This window comes from Camelus bactrianus, chromosome 2 (assembly GCF_048773025.1).
Source record: "Camelus bactrianus isolate YW-2024 breed Bactrian camel chromosome 2, ASM4877302v1, whole genome shotgun sequence".
Taxonomy (NCBI): domain Eukaryota; kingdom Metazoa; phylum Chordata; class Mammalia; order Artiodactyla; family Camelidae; genus Camelus; species Camelus bactrianus.
This window is the reverse complement of record NC_133540.1, coordinates 63,894,015-63,910,304: the sequence shown is the minus strand read 5'-3', so window position 1 is coordinate 63,910,304 and position 16,290 is coordinate 63,894,015. Positions and strand designations below refer to the sequence as shown.

The window sequence follows — 16,290 nt, the reverse complement described above, 5'->3', positions numbered from 1 at the left end:
ATGTTTAGATATACTGTGTTGTTCTATTAAGAAATATTTTAGGGAATCTATTAAAATATAAACAACCAAGAACAGAGACTTATCATTCCTCCATTCATTCCAGGACACAAGCATGACATCATTTGGATCACTTCACTTTGAAAACATACATTTGTCCAAACTCAGAATGTACAACACCATGAGTAAACTGCAATGTAAACTATAGACTTTGGGTGATCATGATGTGTCAAGGTAGGTTCATTGATGGTAACAAATGTACCTCTCTGGTGGGGGATGTTGATAGTGGAGGAGGCTGTGCATGCTTGGGGGCAGGGGGTGTATGGGACTTCTGTATTTTCTATTCAGTTTTGCTTTTAATCTAAAATTGCTCTGAAAAATAAGATATATATATATATATGTATATATATATACACCCATGGATCAAAGAAATAAAAGACTTCCTGTTACTGTTTTGTTATGTCAGGACCTTGGAAGTCATCACCCCATCCTAAAAACAAGTAAAAAGCTGGCAAACTGAAAATCAACAGTTTTTCTTAGATTTGTCAAAGAACTGAGGTGAAAGGGCAAGCTGCTGTCCCCAGAATTGGAGAAATAGACAGGTGGATTCAAAGAATCACAACTGATCAAAGCAGAAACCCAGAAGCAGAAACCCAGGAGCAGAAAGCTCTGCGGAAACCAGTACTAAGAAAGGAAAACCCAAAGTCTAATTAATTAGTCGCTGCAGGCTCAGTGTGGACAAATCTGACAGTTAGAAACTTGGTGGGAACTCAGTCTTAGGGGTCACCCAGCTTTGTGAGTTTTGTTTCCAGATCTACCAGTTCTCACGTTTAAGGTTAGAGAACAACCCCTCATACTTCCAGTAGGGGGCGGGAACCATTTTGAAACATGCTCAAGGACTACCCTCAAGAGAAACTGTTTTATCAGAGCCTTACCTCCTGGAGTTTTATCACAGTATCAAATAGGAGAAGGGAAATATCCTCTAGCCTTCCTGCCCTACCTAAGCGGGTGAATGAGAGAGCACTTATGATATTCACAGCCCAGGGACAAGCTCACTAAAAGACTAAGGCCTAATCATAGAACTATAGAAAGCTTCCTCTCTCCCCACACCCTCCCACTACATCACTAAAAGCCTGTTTGCCACTGTTTCTTTCACCCCATACATAACGTATGGCTTTCAACAAGGCAAAAAGAGAGAGAGCAAGCACTAGAACCAGACTCAGATGTGGCTGGGATGTCGGATTATCAGGCTAGGAATCTAAAATACTAGGCCAGCATCGCCCTAATACCAACACCAGACAAAGACATGACAGTCAAAGAGAACTACAGACCAATGTCTCTCATGACATAGATGAAAAAAATCCCCAACAAAACATTAGCAAATTAAATCTAACAATATATAAAAAGAATTATACAACATGACCAAGTGGGATTTATTCTGAGTATGTAAGGCTGGTTCAGCATTCAAAAATCAATTAATGTAATCCATCACAACAATGGGTTAAAAAATAAAATCACATTAGCATGTCAGTAGATACAGAAAAAGTGTTTGACAAAATCCAACATGCATTCATGACAAAAACTCTCCACAAACTAAGAATAAAGGGGAACTTCCTCAACTTGATAAAGAACATCTCCAAAAACTAAGCCTAATATTACACTTAATGATGAGAAACAAGTAGTTTTTATGCTAAGATCAGGAATAAAGCAAGGATGTCTCCCCATAACACTCATTTTCAACAACATACTGGAAGTCCTAACTAATGCAATGAGAAAAGAAAATAATACACAGTTTGGGAAGAAAGATATAAAACTATCTTTGTTCACAGATGACATGATTGTCTATGTAGAAAATCTGAAAGAATCAACAACAACAAAAAAACGAATAAGCAACTTACAGCAGGTTACAGGATACAAGGTTAGTATAGAGAAGTCTGTCATTTTCCTATGCATCAGCAATGGCTGGCTGTTTTATGGGCCCTGGGATTGCGGGGAGAAAGAGGAGGAAGGGCTAGGAGTAGAAATTACTGGGTACTGAGTTTGAGTAGGAATAAATGTATTCAAGTTTTCCCACTTCTCCTCCCCAATAAGGAGATCTCAGCACAGTCGCCTGAAGATCTCTGCCCAAGGCCTCAGATAAAGAGACCTAGGAGTAAAGGCACTGAAGCTAGGGCTGTGAATATGTGAAGTGCATGCACAGTCAGAGAGGCAACAGTAGGTCCTTCACTGCCACCCCCTTTAGAGATTTGGCTACATCCCACGTCTTGTTGGGGAGGACAGCTTTCCCACATGAAATCTGTCAGGTAAAGCCTTTGTAATTGCCTGTGGTCAGGCCTGAAAAATCAAGCTTATATCATGTGATCCAACAGATCTGATAGTTCTGGAGATACCCTTGGAGGTATATGGCATTTATGGAAGAGCCACAATGTAGACCCTCATATTCTGGAGCAAGGCTATGCATTTCACCACAGAGAGCTACTCTGTGTGAAGAACATGCCCCAGTGTACTGCTGGGTCTGGTAGGGACCAAACGTCTGACCGGCGTACAAGAAGTGACTGTGCAGCCTGAACTGAGGACTTTCACGTCAACCAAGCCGTAAAGTTGGGCAGGGGCAGCTCTTCCAGGGGCAGCTTTGTATGAGAAGTGTTACATTCAGACTCAAGCAGAAGTTCAAGAAAATTACACGAATTGGTTGTCTAGCCCTCCATGTAATTTATCTCTTGCTGCACTGGTGACAATACTGATGACCTCATGGGGAATTCCTTATGACAGAGGCCTGATTCATACGTGAGCTGGTGCAATATGTACTAGAACTGGCCATAAAAAACTGTTGCCACATTACAGCCCCACTTAGGAGCGGCCCTGAATGACATGGGTGAAGGGGAATCTTCCCAGCGCACAGACTTACGAGACATACATTTGACTTCTAACTTCAAGTCAAAGAAGAGGTGGCCCAAGGTACAGTTAAATATTGAATCAGGGCAGAGCCAAAAGTCTTGTTTGGTTGATCAGGGTCATAAAAGAAAGAAAACTGGAAGACGGGTCTGGGTAGATAATATACGGATGGACACTGTAGGAGTGGGCCCAAAAAATGCTGTTTCTTTGTATCCCACATTAATGCTCAGAACAGAACATGTGCAGACAAGGTTCTTGACAATCAAGAACACAGAAAGACAGTCCTGTGAATTTTAGCCACCCTTTCTATGCACCACTCCAGTACTTGACACGAGGCAAGGGAAGAGAGTGGCCATGGTAGCAGGGATGAAGGCTATGCATAGACCCATAATCTTTGGGGCTTTCTCTCACCAAGGATGATCTCACTGCCTCTGCTGATTGCCCAACCACCCAGCAGTAGAGTCTAATGCTGAGCCCTAGATAAAGGTACCATTCCTTAGGAGGACCAGTCAGCCACCTTTTGGCACATTGTTTACATTGGACCCCCTTACTCCTTGGCTGGGGCATCAAATTGATTTACTGGAATCAATACAGATTCTGAATATGTTCTGCATTCCCTGACTGCAGCGTCTCCACTAGCACCATCTGAGAGTTTACAGAATTCTTTACCTCTTAAAATGGTAACCCTATCACATTGCCTTAGAAAACAGACCCACCTGATGTAAAAGGAGATGTGAAGATAGGCTCATAAGTTTGAGAATCACTTATTTTACCAAGTTCTCTATCACAGGAGCAGCCAACCTGCCTCCCAAAACAAAACGAAACAGTGGAATGGCTATGGACAGCTCAGCTTAAGGACAGCACCTTGTGAGGTTCGAGCACTTTCTTTAAGGATGTGCGGTATATGCACTGAACTATGGTCAATGTATAGTGCTGTCTCTCTCGAAACTAGAGTACACAGGTATAAAAACCAGGGTATAGAAGTAGGAGTAGCCTTTCTCATCATTACTCTCAGTGACTCACTAATGGAATTTATGTTTCCGGTTCCAGGGTTGGGGAACGTTCCACCCATTTGGAAGTTATGACTAATGCTTTCGAGTCACTTTGGGTTTCATATTCTAGTGGACAAGCAGGTAAAGATTTAATGTACTGACTAGGGTAGTGGACTCTGATGACCAGGTGAAGCTAGAGTTGCTCTAATTCAATGAAAGCAGGGAGGATTGTGTTTGGAACCTACAGGGGTCAGTAAAATACCTCTTACTACTTCCATGCTCAGTGTTAACTCTCAGTGGGGAAATTACAGTAGCCATAATCCAAGAGACAAGACAACTCACCATGGCCAGATCCTCAGCACCTCAGCACCCAGGCTTAAGCCAATCAGTCCCACAGTGATTCTGGCTTCTAGCATCACTTCTCATCTCAGATGAAACAGTATGCCACAGAACATGGGATCAGGTTTCCCCAGCAACTGCCCAAAGGTCTTCTGTCTCACTCCCTCTTTCCTACATTCTTACCATTCTGGGATTGTACCTCAACGAAAAAGAAAAAATTAGCCATTAAGCTTTCTATCAGTCACTGTTTGCTAGGCAACTCAAGTCTATACATTAGGCTACTCAATTATTCTAGGGCTGTCCAATAAAAATTAGACACCCAGAGCAATTCAGTAGAAATATAATGTAAGACTCATAAGTAATTTTAAAATATCTAGTAGTCACATTTTAGAAAGTAAAAAGAAACAGGTGGAATTGATTTAATAATACATTTTATTGAGATCAACATTTTCAAACTATTATCATTTTAAATGTTTTCACTATAAATATTGAGATATTTTATATCCTTTTTTCATACTAAGACTTCAAAATCTATCATAAATTTTATATAACAGCACATCTCAATTTGCATGCTAACTTTTAACCTGTATTCAATTTCATAAATTTTGCCCTTAAAAAAATTCACATACCCAATTTGTCCCAAAATATTGGGAGATAATTCTCTGATACTTTCAAGCATCTTGTGAGCAGAGACACTGGATTATTTCGTTCCAGACTATCTTTTAAAGGATGTTGGTATACCAAATAGCTTTGGAAAAACACCTATCTTCTAACTCGTGTAGTTAGAAAATTATTTTTTCCTCCACCTTTTTGTTCTATTCAGGCCCTCAGTGGATTAGATGATGCAGATTCACATAAGAGGGACAATCTGATTTACTTAGTCTACAGATTCAAATGCTGATCCCTTTTGAAAAGACCTCACCAGCACACCCAGAATTAATGTTTATTAATAATGTTAATAATGTTATCTAGGCATCCTGTGGCCCAGTCAAGTTGACACAGAAAATTAATCGTCACAGTGCACAGTTCAGTGAGTTTTGGCAAACATATATTCTTGTGCAATCACACCCAAGTTAATACACAGAACATTTCACCCTAAAAATTTCCCTTGTGCCTCTCTCCAATCAAACTCCTCCCCTTCTAGGTAACCACTGTTCTGACTTCCAGCATTATAGTTTAATTTTGTCTCTTCTTGGATGCTGTGCAAATAGAATCACACACTATAGTCTTTTTATTTCTTTTGCTCAGCACAATGGTTTTCAAATTTATCCATGTCATTCATCCTTATTCTTAAAAGATATTTTCCTTGGCATAGAATTCTAGGGTGATAGCAATTTCTTCTCAGTATATTGAAGTTAATATTCCACTGTCTTCTGTTTCCCTTTCGTTGTTGAGAAATGTTTCATTTTTGCTCTTCAGACCATCTGCCTATTATTTTTGTGCAGGTAATCTACTTTATTTACAGGAGAAATGGCAGCTCTGTGTGGACCCCTAGATTATAGGTGGGCTGCACACAGGCTCTTCAGGGGTGTAGCCCTCTAGACCACAAGAAGCTGTGTGCAAGCCATGTAGAACTTTATGCTAGTACCATACTGTTTTTGTTTGTTTTTATTTTTTAATTGAGGTATAGTTGATTTATAATATTGTGTTAGTTTCCAGTATACAGCATAGTGATTCAGTTACACACACACACACACACACACACACACACACATATTTCATATTCTTTTTCATTATAGGTTATAGCAAGATACTGAATATAGTTCCCTGTCCTATATGGTATGACCTTGTTGTTTATCTATTTTATATATAGTAGTATCTGCAAAACCCAAACTCCCAATTTATCCCTTCTCACCCTACTTCCCTCATGGTAACCATAAGTTTGTTTTTCTATATCTGTGAGTCTATTTCTGGTTTGAAGATAAGTTCATTTGTGTCACTTTTTTTAGATTCCACATATAAGCGATAGCGTGATATTTATCTTTCTCTGTCTGACTTCACTTAATATGATCATCTCTAGATCCATCCATGTTGCTGCAAATGGCATTATTTCATTCTTTTCTATGGCTGAGTAGTATTCCTTTGTGTATATATATATATATATATATACCACACTTCTTTATCCTGTCATCTGTTGATGGGCATTTAGTTTGCTTCCATGTCTTGACAATTAAAATAATGATGCTATGATCGTTGGGCTGCATGTATCTTTTTGAATTAGTTTCCTCTGGGTATATGCCCAGGAGTGGGAGTGGGGGATCATAGGGTAAGTCTATTTTTAGTATTTTAAGGAATCTCCATACTGTTTTCCATAGTGGCTACACCAAACTACATTCCCATCAACAGTGTAGGAGAGTTTTCTTTTCTCTACATCCTCTCTAGCATTTATTATTTGTGGACTTTTTAATGATGGCCATTCTGAATAGCATGAGGTGATACCTCACTGTAGTTTTGATTTGCATTTCTCTGATAATTAGTGTTACTGAGCATTTTTTCATGTGCCTATTGGCCATTTATATGTCTTCATTGGGGAAATGTTTTCTTAGGTCTTCCACCCATTTTTTTTGATTGGGTTGGTTTTTGTTATTGAGTTATGTAAGCTGTTTGTATATTCTGGAAATTAATCCCTTGTCATTTTCATTGTTTGCAAATATTTTCTCCCATTCTGTAGGTTGTCTCTTTTGCCCCAAGTTTCCTTTGCTGTGCAAAAGCTTGTAAGTTTAATTAGGTTCCATTTGTTTATTTTTTCTTTTGTTTCTATTGCCTTAGTAGGCTGACATAAGAGAACGTTGCTACAATTTATATCAGAGAATATTTTTGCCTATGTTCTCTTCTAGGAGGTATACAGTGTATTGTGTTATGTTTTAAGTCTTTAAGACGTTTTGAGTTTATTTTTGTGTCTGGTGTGAGAGAGTGTTTTAACTTCATTGATTTATATGCAGCTGTCCAGCTTTCCTAACACCATTTGCTGAAGAGGCTGCCTTTTCTCCATTGTACGTCCTTGCCTCCTTTGTCGAAGATTGACTGACTGTAGGTGAGTACCATACTGTTTTGATTACTGTAGCTTTGTAGTAAATTTGGAAATCAGGAAGTATGAGTCCTCTTTGTTCTTTTTCAAGATTGTTTGGCTGTTCGTGCTCCTTTGCAATTCCATATGAATTTTTAAAGCTTCCATTTCTGTAAAAACAATCATTGGGATTTTGATAGGGATTGCATTGAATCTAGATTGCTTTGGGGATCATTGCCATCTTAACAATAATAAATCTACACCATGAACACAGGATGTCTTTGCATTTACTTACGACTTCTTTCTTCAGAAATATTTTGTAGTTTTCAATATACAAGTTTTGCCATCTCCTCAGTTAAATTTATTTGTAAGTATTTCATTCTTTTTGATACTTTTATAAATGAAATTTTCTTAATTTCATTTTGGAATTAATTGCTACTTATATCAAAACAACTTGATTCTTGTGATTTTTGTGTCCTGCAACTTTGCTGAATTATCTTTAATAATTTATATTATTCTTCTTTAAGATTTTCTATATCATGTCATCTGCAAATATAGTTTTACTTCTTCCTTTCCTATTTGGATGACCTGATGTTTTTAATATCTGAAATTTTTGTAAGTCAATTCCTATTCATGGTACTATGTTCCTTTGTACTTCTTTCTTTCTGATTTTTAACTGTGAGCTATTATTCAGTTCCTGCAGAGTATTTATTTGTTTCCACCAGCAACAAATTACTCTGATTTGGAACAACTTTAAAAATTAAATCTTCTGCTTGGGTTTTCTCAGAGGTGTAGTAAGATTTAGGGCTGCAAATCCTCAAAAAGGCCAAATTATTATTACATATTCTGAGAGACTATTCTCCTGCCACAGAGCATCAAGATTCAAGATATGCAAACTCCTCATTCTGTGTATTAGGGATGGGTTTATCCTATTTGACACCACTCTTTGGATGCATTCTGGACTTTGCCAGTGAAAATCAAAGTATGTTTCATTTGGTTCTTCAAGTGCTTCAAGATGAAAGCTGGTTTCTGGTTATAGTCTCCTTTCTTTTTAGGTTTATGGTTTCAATTTGGTTCTGGCTTGAGACTACTGTTTTCTTTCTTGATAGATAAATAACACATTTTTTAAAAAGTGTTTTTCCCCCCAGCATGTTTAGTTGCTTTTTCACAGGAATTGGACAGTGGCATCACCTACATTTGATAGAAACTGAAATGTCCGACCACTCACTGAGGTGGTACTTTATAGTAGTCAGAATCACGAAGGCTCCATTAATTATTTTTCTATTGTATATTGGAATTTTTAGGTTTTGTACTTTTGTAGTTAAAGTAAGGAATACTTTTGACAAATCCTACCTACCATTCAGCTCATAGTCATCTATTAAATATCAGATCACCTAACAATGTGCCAGGTGGTCGGTCATCTAGTTATTAAGGAATGTAGAACAAAACAGACAAAAATCCTTGTTCATATAGAGCTTACATTCTGGGGTGAGGTTGCAGAGGTAATAAATATTACAGTATTACTGAATATGCCATTGTATACTTTATGATGGCAGCACTGCGTCGATATTTTATATAGAATAGTTGAGAAAAACCTCAATCAGAGACCTAACAATTAGGGAAGGAGCCGTATTGTACCTGGAATAAGCTAATCTAGGTAAAGGGAAGAGCAAGGGTAAACATCTGAAGGTAAGAAAAAGCCCATTGCGTTCGTCTCAGCAGAGGCATGTGTGACTGAGCTGTGGAAGCTGGTGGGGGCAAACAAGTGATTATGAAGTACAGGTGGTGGGAAGTCATTCCAGCCTAAAACTTCTTTTAGAATTTTGGCTTTTGCTCTGAATAAGAGGAGAACCCTTAGGCTTGGAGCAAAGTGAATTCCTGTTTAATTTGGAAGTGGGGTGTGAGAAATCAAGATTGATGCCTAGGTTTTGGGCCAGTGCAACTGAAAGAATGTTTACATTTACTGAGGCCAAGATGAGGTAGGGGTATGTGTGTCTGTGTGTACAAATCAAGGCAGTCATCCTTTAGGTAGCCAGGTGGATAACAGGAAGCTACACAAGAGTTCAGAAGAGATGGCTGGTAGTTCAGCATATGACAGTTATTAACTGTTCCCAAGCAGCTAGAGCATCGAAGTACTCCACTGTTTGGTCTTACTTGGTAATATCCAAATTTGATATGGTAAACAAGGAATCAGTTACAGAGGCTCAGAAAATAGTATGTGTGAAAAGTAGTTATTTCATACAATCAGAAAATGATACAATACAGAAAAAAAAAAAGGCAGCTCTTAAAGTTTTTTAAAATACATTTCATCCAGAAAGTATACAACTTGGGAAGATAAATGACAGCAGTTTGTTAATTAAAACACATTCCACGTAAAAAAGCAACTATCAGGAACACTGTGTACCGGAGTTAACCATAAAAAAAATCCTTCAAAATGAGGCAAAGAAAGGAACTAGTAGTTAACAGGGTAGCAGGAAAGAATGCAAAATAGTGGTTGTTAAGGACCTGAAGAAAACAAAACATCCAGCTGATTTCAGACTTCCTAGCTTTCCCTAGTATTTTTTAACCTTTTAATATAGTTCCTCCATAGCACTTTTTTTTGGGGGGGGGGTGTTTAAATCCTGATCCAAATACCTTTGTCACTTTTCCATTACACCGCGAGAGTAGATGGTTTTAATAGCTACCTTAGGGTATACTTAGTATCTGTTAAATTCAGCGGAGACCACAAACACCCTGAACTGGTCATCTTACCTTTTCAACACTGTCCCCCCAAAAAGTTGCTTTGGCCACTGAATGAGACCAGGGCTCAGATCCTTGTTCAGCTATGTAGCCAACATTTAGCAGTGAACTCTTGTACCTGGTTACTTTTTAACTACTACTCAGCTATTGGTTGAATTACATATACTCAAAAAATTTTTTATTAATTATAAATTTCAACGTTCCTGGGTTAGATTGTTACTCAAATTAGTACACTGTAGGAATGTTAATGTACCTTAAGTAAACATGTAAATCAACCTACAGTATAATTCAAAGTACTATGAATTTGTCAGATGCTAGAAATCTAATACATGGGTATACAACGTAACAAGTTCTCTTACAGTCATGAAACATCAAGATAATCATAGGGTCAAAAGATTACTGCTTAAGTCTGTTACAAGGGAGAGCTAGAACAGACTTTGGAATCACCTGGGTGGCTTTCTGAATAGGCCGCGGGGTGTCATCCCATAGTTTCTCAATCAGTAGGCCTAGAGTAGGGTCTGATGATTTTCATTTTTAAGAACTTCCCAAATGATGATATTGCTGGTCTTGGGGCTGGGGGTGGGGTGGGGTGGGGTGGTGTCACATTTTGAGAATCACCATCCTAAATTCTTTATAGACCATAGCTTTTGTTATGACTGCTATTAAGTTCAAAATAGAACTCACACATGGCATTAGGTTAAAGTGTGGATTTCATGTCAGCTGGAATTACTGAGTAAGACCAGAGTGTCTTTAAACACAGACTTTAATGGTAACAATTAAGCTCAATTAACCTTAGCTATTACAAGTGTTATGCAGATGTCACTATTAGACAATATTTAGTGACTTGCACTGGGTTCCTCATAAAATAGACAAATTCACTTAAAAGTGTATTCAACAGTCATTTAACAGTTTTGTTATGCCAACATAAAACATGGCTAATTTGAGTCACTTTCAAAATCACTAACACAACATGATCAGCATCTGAAGCATGTCAAGCCATTAAAAAAAAAAAGTGAGTGTTTCACTACCCCTGAGACCACTAGTTAACTGTGGTTCATACTTTAAAAATATTGTGAGTACACCCACACAACAAAGCAAACTAGTAAGTTGTTTTTACTTTTAAATCTGATTATCACATTGCAAACCTGCCCAGAAAAAAAAGGAGTCACTTTAAATATAATCTACCATTAACTGGTCAACTGGACTATTATTCTTATAGTTGAAGAGCAACTTAAGCACTCAAAATCTGAGTAATGCATTGAAAAATAAAGGGAACAAGAGAAGCCAAAATCAATTTTTAACTTGCGAATATTCACTTCAGTCCTATATATGGCACTAGTAATGTAAGTGTGAGGGGGACAAATTCTTGGATTCTTTTGAAAGTTTCAATTGGAGATAATCTGAAGTCCAGTGTCTATACATTCAAAAATGTTGGTTTTCCAGGTACTTTATCGTTCTCTTAAACCTGGAGAAGCCTTTATGGCTTATTCCCTTAGAAGTGACGTAAGAAACGTAGAAAGCATCAAGTCGAAGATACAGAGAACTGGACACATCTACTAATCATATAATAGTTTTAAGAAGTAATCTCTATAAATACTTATGTGTTGTCTATGGCTAAAAAGATCAACTTGAAAGCCAATCAAAAATCCAGCAGCTCTGACAAGTGTGTTTTACTCATGGTTGGCTTTCAAGAAATGATGTCTACTAAAGCTGTTATTTTGAGAGAATACAGGAGTCTCAGAATTATTCTAAAAATAGTCACAACAGTTTCTTACCTTGCGGAGAAGTATGTTACTAATTTCTCATTTGTAGTCTGAATCCAACAGTTTTAGCAGTATGACATCTACCCTTGAGTTATTTTTAAAGCAAGAGATGAAAAATTCACTCATTGGAAAATTGTATAACTGGGTTAATATTTCTTAATGAAATGCTTATTACAGAATTAACAAAGCCAAAACATCTTTGGAAGGCATGCATTTCACTTTCAGTTCAGAGAAGAACCTTATGTCAATAAATCATGTCCAGACTACATATTAAAATGTTTATAAAAATCAAGCTTTAACATTTATTTTATATCTAGCTTTCCACATCTGTGTGCAGACAAGGAATAAGATTGCACATTAAGTGTAAGCAGTGCAAAAATGTGGAAGTGGAGGAAGTCACAGATGTGCTAGAAATCGAATATATAGGACTGTTAAGAAAGAAATGGACAAATCAAAATAATTAGGAAAAAAGTAGTAAAACTATAGGGTCAGAATAAGGAAAGGTGAAGAATGATAATGCCCTTGTTACTACAGAAGTTAAATAAGTGGCACAGATAGCACTTGTCAAACAAAAAATAATCCAATAGCATTGACTTTTATTCATTCATGTTAAGTCACCTGAAATGGTATCTGTTGCATTTAAATGCTCATTAATGTAAATGGCTGAACAAATCCATTTCAATGGATACTCAATCCTTAAAAAAAAAAAAACCTCAATATCCCACATAGTTAAGTCACTTCAACACAGCCTCATGACAACTCCCACACCAAAACAGTACTTTATTTTGTAAATTTTGACCCATTATTACTCCCATGTTATGGTCTTTTCAGCTGTCAAGTGTACAAGGTGAAGAAAAATTTAAGATGGGGGTTTCACCTGGAAAATAAATTTCTTAAACTCGATATACACGTTTCAAAACTGCTGGGTCCCAAGTCCACCTATGAACTCCAGGGCTGCCAGTATCATGTGCAGCATACTAAAGCTACACTATCTGAATAGCTTATTAATTCTGCATAAATCAGGTCAATCAATGTGTCAACCTGTAACAGACTGCGCACTTTTAACTGAACATGGCAAAATATTCACTCTTTTGAACTTTACATCATCATTTGATGTCAAACAATGAAGCAAATCCCAACAGTATATACAAAAACAGCTTTGCATTTACAAAAGATTGTTTCCCATACTGATTAATCCAGGCAGCTAACTCATTGGTTTATGCAACTTTATTGAAGAAAAATAAATCAATTCCTAGCAGAGCTATTAGTTGATCACTCATCCATTGACAACTTGCATCATTTATTCAGTGCTATATTAAACAGTGTATTGGAAGATAGATTAACTAATAGCTCCAAGCCTCCTAACAATTTAAATGAAAATTACAAAATGTTTGAGACCCTATTTTGGAATACAAAGGGTGTTTGACTTCCAATTTCCATTCTCTGTAGAACAAGAACAGGTCATTCCTTTATTGACATGCATAAAATACATCACATTTTCTGTTCTGCTGATGCTATAAATTCAATACCAATTCTCCAGCCACATCAGTTATGAGCATAAAGTATATCATGTAACCTCAAATCTCTAACAGTGGAAGGCTTAAACAAGAATGGATGCTGCTAGAATAATGCTGCTTCCTTTGATGTGACAACTGAGCATCCATCTCCCTCCCCCTCAGATGATTCTTCAGCATGTTAGAGCAGTGAGGAATGGTTTTAGTCTCATAACCAAGTTAGAGTGAAGATATTGGCCACATAATACACATGCTCCATTTTTTTAAAAAATTCTGAATCTTGGGCAACTGTTCTCTTGTAACTACTTTACAGTTTCTAAAAGCAGTTATTGTCCAAAGCTGGAAGAACTTAAGTCTTCTCAGATGAGCATGTGAATGAATGGAGGGAGGTAAACAAAAAATAAAATTAAAAAAGATGAGGTCTGATAGGGGAGCAGCCGGATAAGAAAATCAAAAAAGGAACAGTAATTTAAAGTTTATTCCAGCTATAATGCAGGTTATTCTGACTTTAAGGTAGCATCACATGGCATACTTCTGAGTCCATTCCCGAGATATTCTGTTGTACCTGTAAATAAAAAAGAAATTATTTCAAAAGTTAAATAGTTCTCAATATATAAAGGGAAGGAAAGAATTTTTACCTTTAGACTCCTCTTGGAATCATCTTTAATGGCTGTGATTAGAATAAAGCCAACAAGGAAGAAAAAGCACTGGTACTCAAAGCAATGTAGGAAATGAGAAACTTAAGCTTCAATGTTCTAATACACAGAAAGTAGTGTTTTAATAAACACAACAGAATGGCACTGATTGGGGATGCTAAAAAAAAAAAAAAAAAAAAAAATATATATATATATATATATATATATATATATATATATATATATATATATATATAAAAAGACCTTTTTTCTCCCCTACCACTAAGCTAATGTTCTATTAGAAACTCTACGATTAGTATCCATTCCAACAAATTTTAATATTCAAAAACTTTTATAACTCATCATGGATCTGTATCAGAACACACACATTCTGTACATCTCCAGAAATTTCCATTAAAGCCAGACCAATTAACTAATAAACATTTTTATCTGAATCCTGGACTCTGAGAAGTTACTTGACCCTGGGTATTACCAGAAGAGAAAATGCCTTTGAGACTTTGGCACAGGCAGATTAATTCATTTGGGAAGGTGATAAAAGAGCAGCAGTTTAAGAGGTGGCTATGAGTGATATGGATATGTATTAATCAAACCCACGTGTTACTTTTAAAACGTGACTGGTGCTAACAAGCCCAACTTAAGACCCGATGAATAGGACTCCAGGAGTACAACTGGGGGCACCTTTTAAAAAGATCAACAGGTAATTCACACTCGAGCAAGATTATTACTGAGAAAGATCACTAATATTGATAAAAGCTATCAATTTCTCCCTGTATTTACAACCATGCCATAAGCTACTTACCAAAACAATAAATGTAATGATAACCTTAAGAAATGAGTATCAAAGGGCATAGATGTTTTGATTTATAATTTGAACTCTGTAAAATATCAACTAACTTCATTTCGAACTGAAAACTAAGCATGGTTCAATCACTTTTCTAAACTTTAACATATAGAAGTTCTACCAATTCATGGTTACCTCATTAAGGGATACCTCTCATAAAGCCAGCACTTTAAAACAAAGGTTTCACTTAGCATACAGGGAGCCCACAAAGTACAGCTGACACTAATGCATGCTTGTCAGTAAATGAACATTTAGTTTAGATGCTTAGGCTTACAAGTGTTTTTTTCTCCCTTAAATTAATTATCTCTTGGTAAAATTTTAACTAAGTCACCACATTCCATATAGTATTGAAGTTTAAAATATATCAATTTTAAAGTTAAAATTTAAATACTGTAGTAGTTTGAAAAAGATACTAAAATGTCCACTTCTTACTACTGCTATATAACTGCTTTGCCATGCAAAAATACTCTCAAGCAATAATGACTACTGGGTATACTTTCACGCTAAACAGATCAAGCAGTTAAATGTACAGTTTTCAGAAAACTGCCACATCTGTTACCTTTTGTTAGTTATTACAGTGCCTTAACGCATGCAGCACTCAAGTGCTGGCAGTACCATAAGTAAGCGCACCGTAGAGTGCAGTTCCTCTTACCCTACAACATAGCGTATTTCTCTGTCCACTCTCTTGCTAACCTATTGTACCTAATTGAACAAGTATACTTAGCATTAATTATAACATACGAAAAGTTATAATGATAAAGTTGTACATATAAAATGGTACATACATGAAAAATTTAAACCAAATTTTTACAGCAGTACCAGTATTTTTTCCAAAAAACATAACTTGGGTGAAGAAAAAACAGCTTTCTTCCCCAAAACTTAAAAGTGACAAAGCACTGAGCATGTTAGAAAAATAGAAACATTTTAGAGGGGCTATTTACTGTCACATAAACCAAAGCCTAGTATTTAAAAAAAAAAAAAATCACATTTCAGTAACTAGCTTTCTGCACATTTCAACTATCATCTTACCAGAAATAAGCATTGTCTTCTTGGCATTGCCACAACTTACAACAGAGAATAAGCCTAACTCATTAAGAAAAGCCACTTTTTATACTCTTTCATTACTACATACTTACTTATCTCTGTCTGTTTTATAGATCCGTGCAATCTCTGGCACTAGGGGGTCATCTGGGTTTGGATCACATAGCAGTGAACAAATGGATAAAAGAACTGGAAGAAAACAAAAGGTCTGTTACCCATCATTAGAAATTTGAATAAATAAAATTATCTAAAAGCATTATTATAAATCTAAGTCCTCAAAAGACGTTTATTAGTTTATATCTTAATCTCCGTAAGACAAAGCTTTACAGACATTTTGCTTCATAGGAGACAAGCTCCTGGTAAATAAGGAATACTAAAAATGGAGCTTTGTTGGCATAAAGTTGACTGACTAGCTTTAAAAATATTGCCAAATTCAGGAGCTCTGCCATAGTCAAATAATGCCATATTAGTTTATATTAGCTTTTAAATTAGAACTTGAGCAAGTG

General features: G+C 36.5%; 1 protein-coding gene across 7 annotated transcripts in view; it reads right to left on the bottom strand.

Moving 5' to 3' along the window:
- Nucleotides 1-12,311: 12,311 nt before the first annotated feature.
- Nucleotides 12,312-16,290, bottom strand: part of UBE2D3 (ubiquitin conjugating enzyme E2 D3) — a 27,928-nt gene continuing 23,949 nt past the window's right edge. For 6 of the 7 annotated variants that reach the window (XM_074343097.1, XM_010953596.3, XM_074343092.1 and 3 more), the window contains exons 7-9: nt 15,880-15,973; nt 15,396-15,445; nt 12,312-13,811 (exon numbers count right to left, since the gene is read on the bottom strand). In XM_074343097.1, coding sequence (XP_074199198.1) covers nt 15,397-15,445; nt 15,880-15,973 — 143 coding nt within the window. In that variant the 3' untranslated portion in view covers nt 12,312-13,811; nt 15,396. The remainder of the gene's footprint in view (nt 13,812-15,395; nt 15,446-15,879; nt 15,974-16,290) is intronic. The other variant, XM_010953598.3, reaches the window with a different exon arrangement.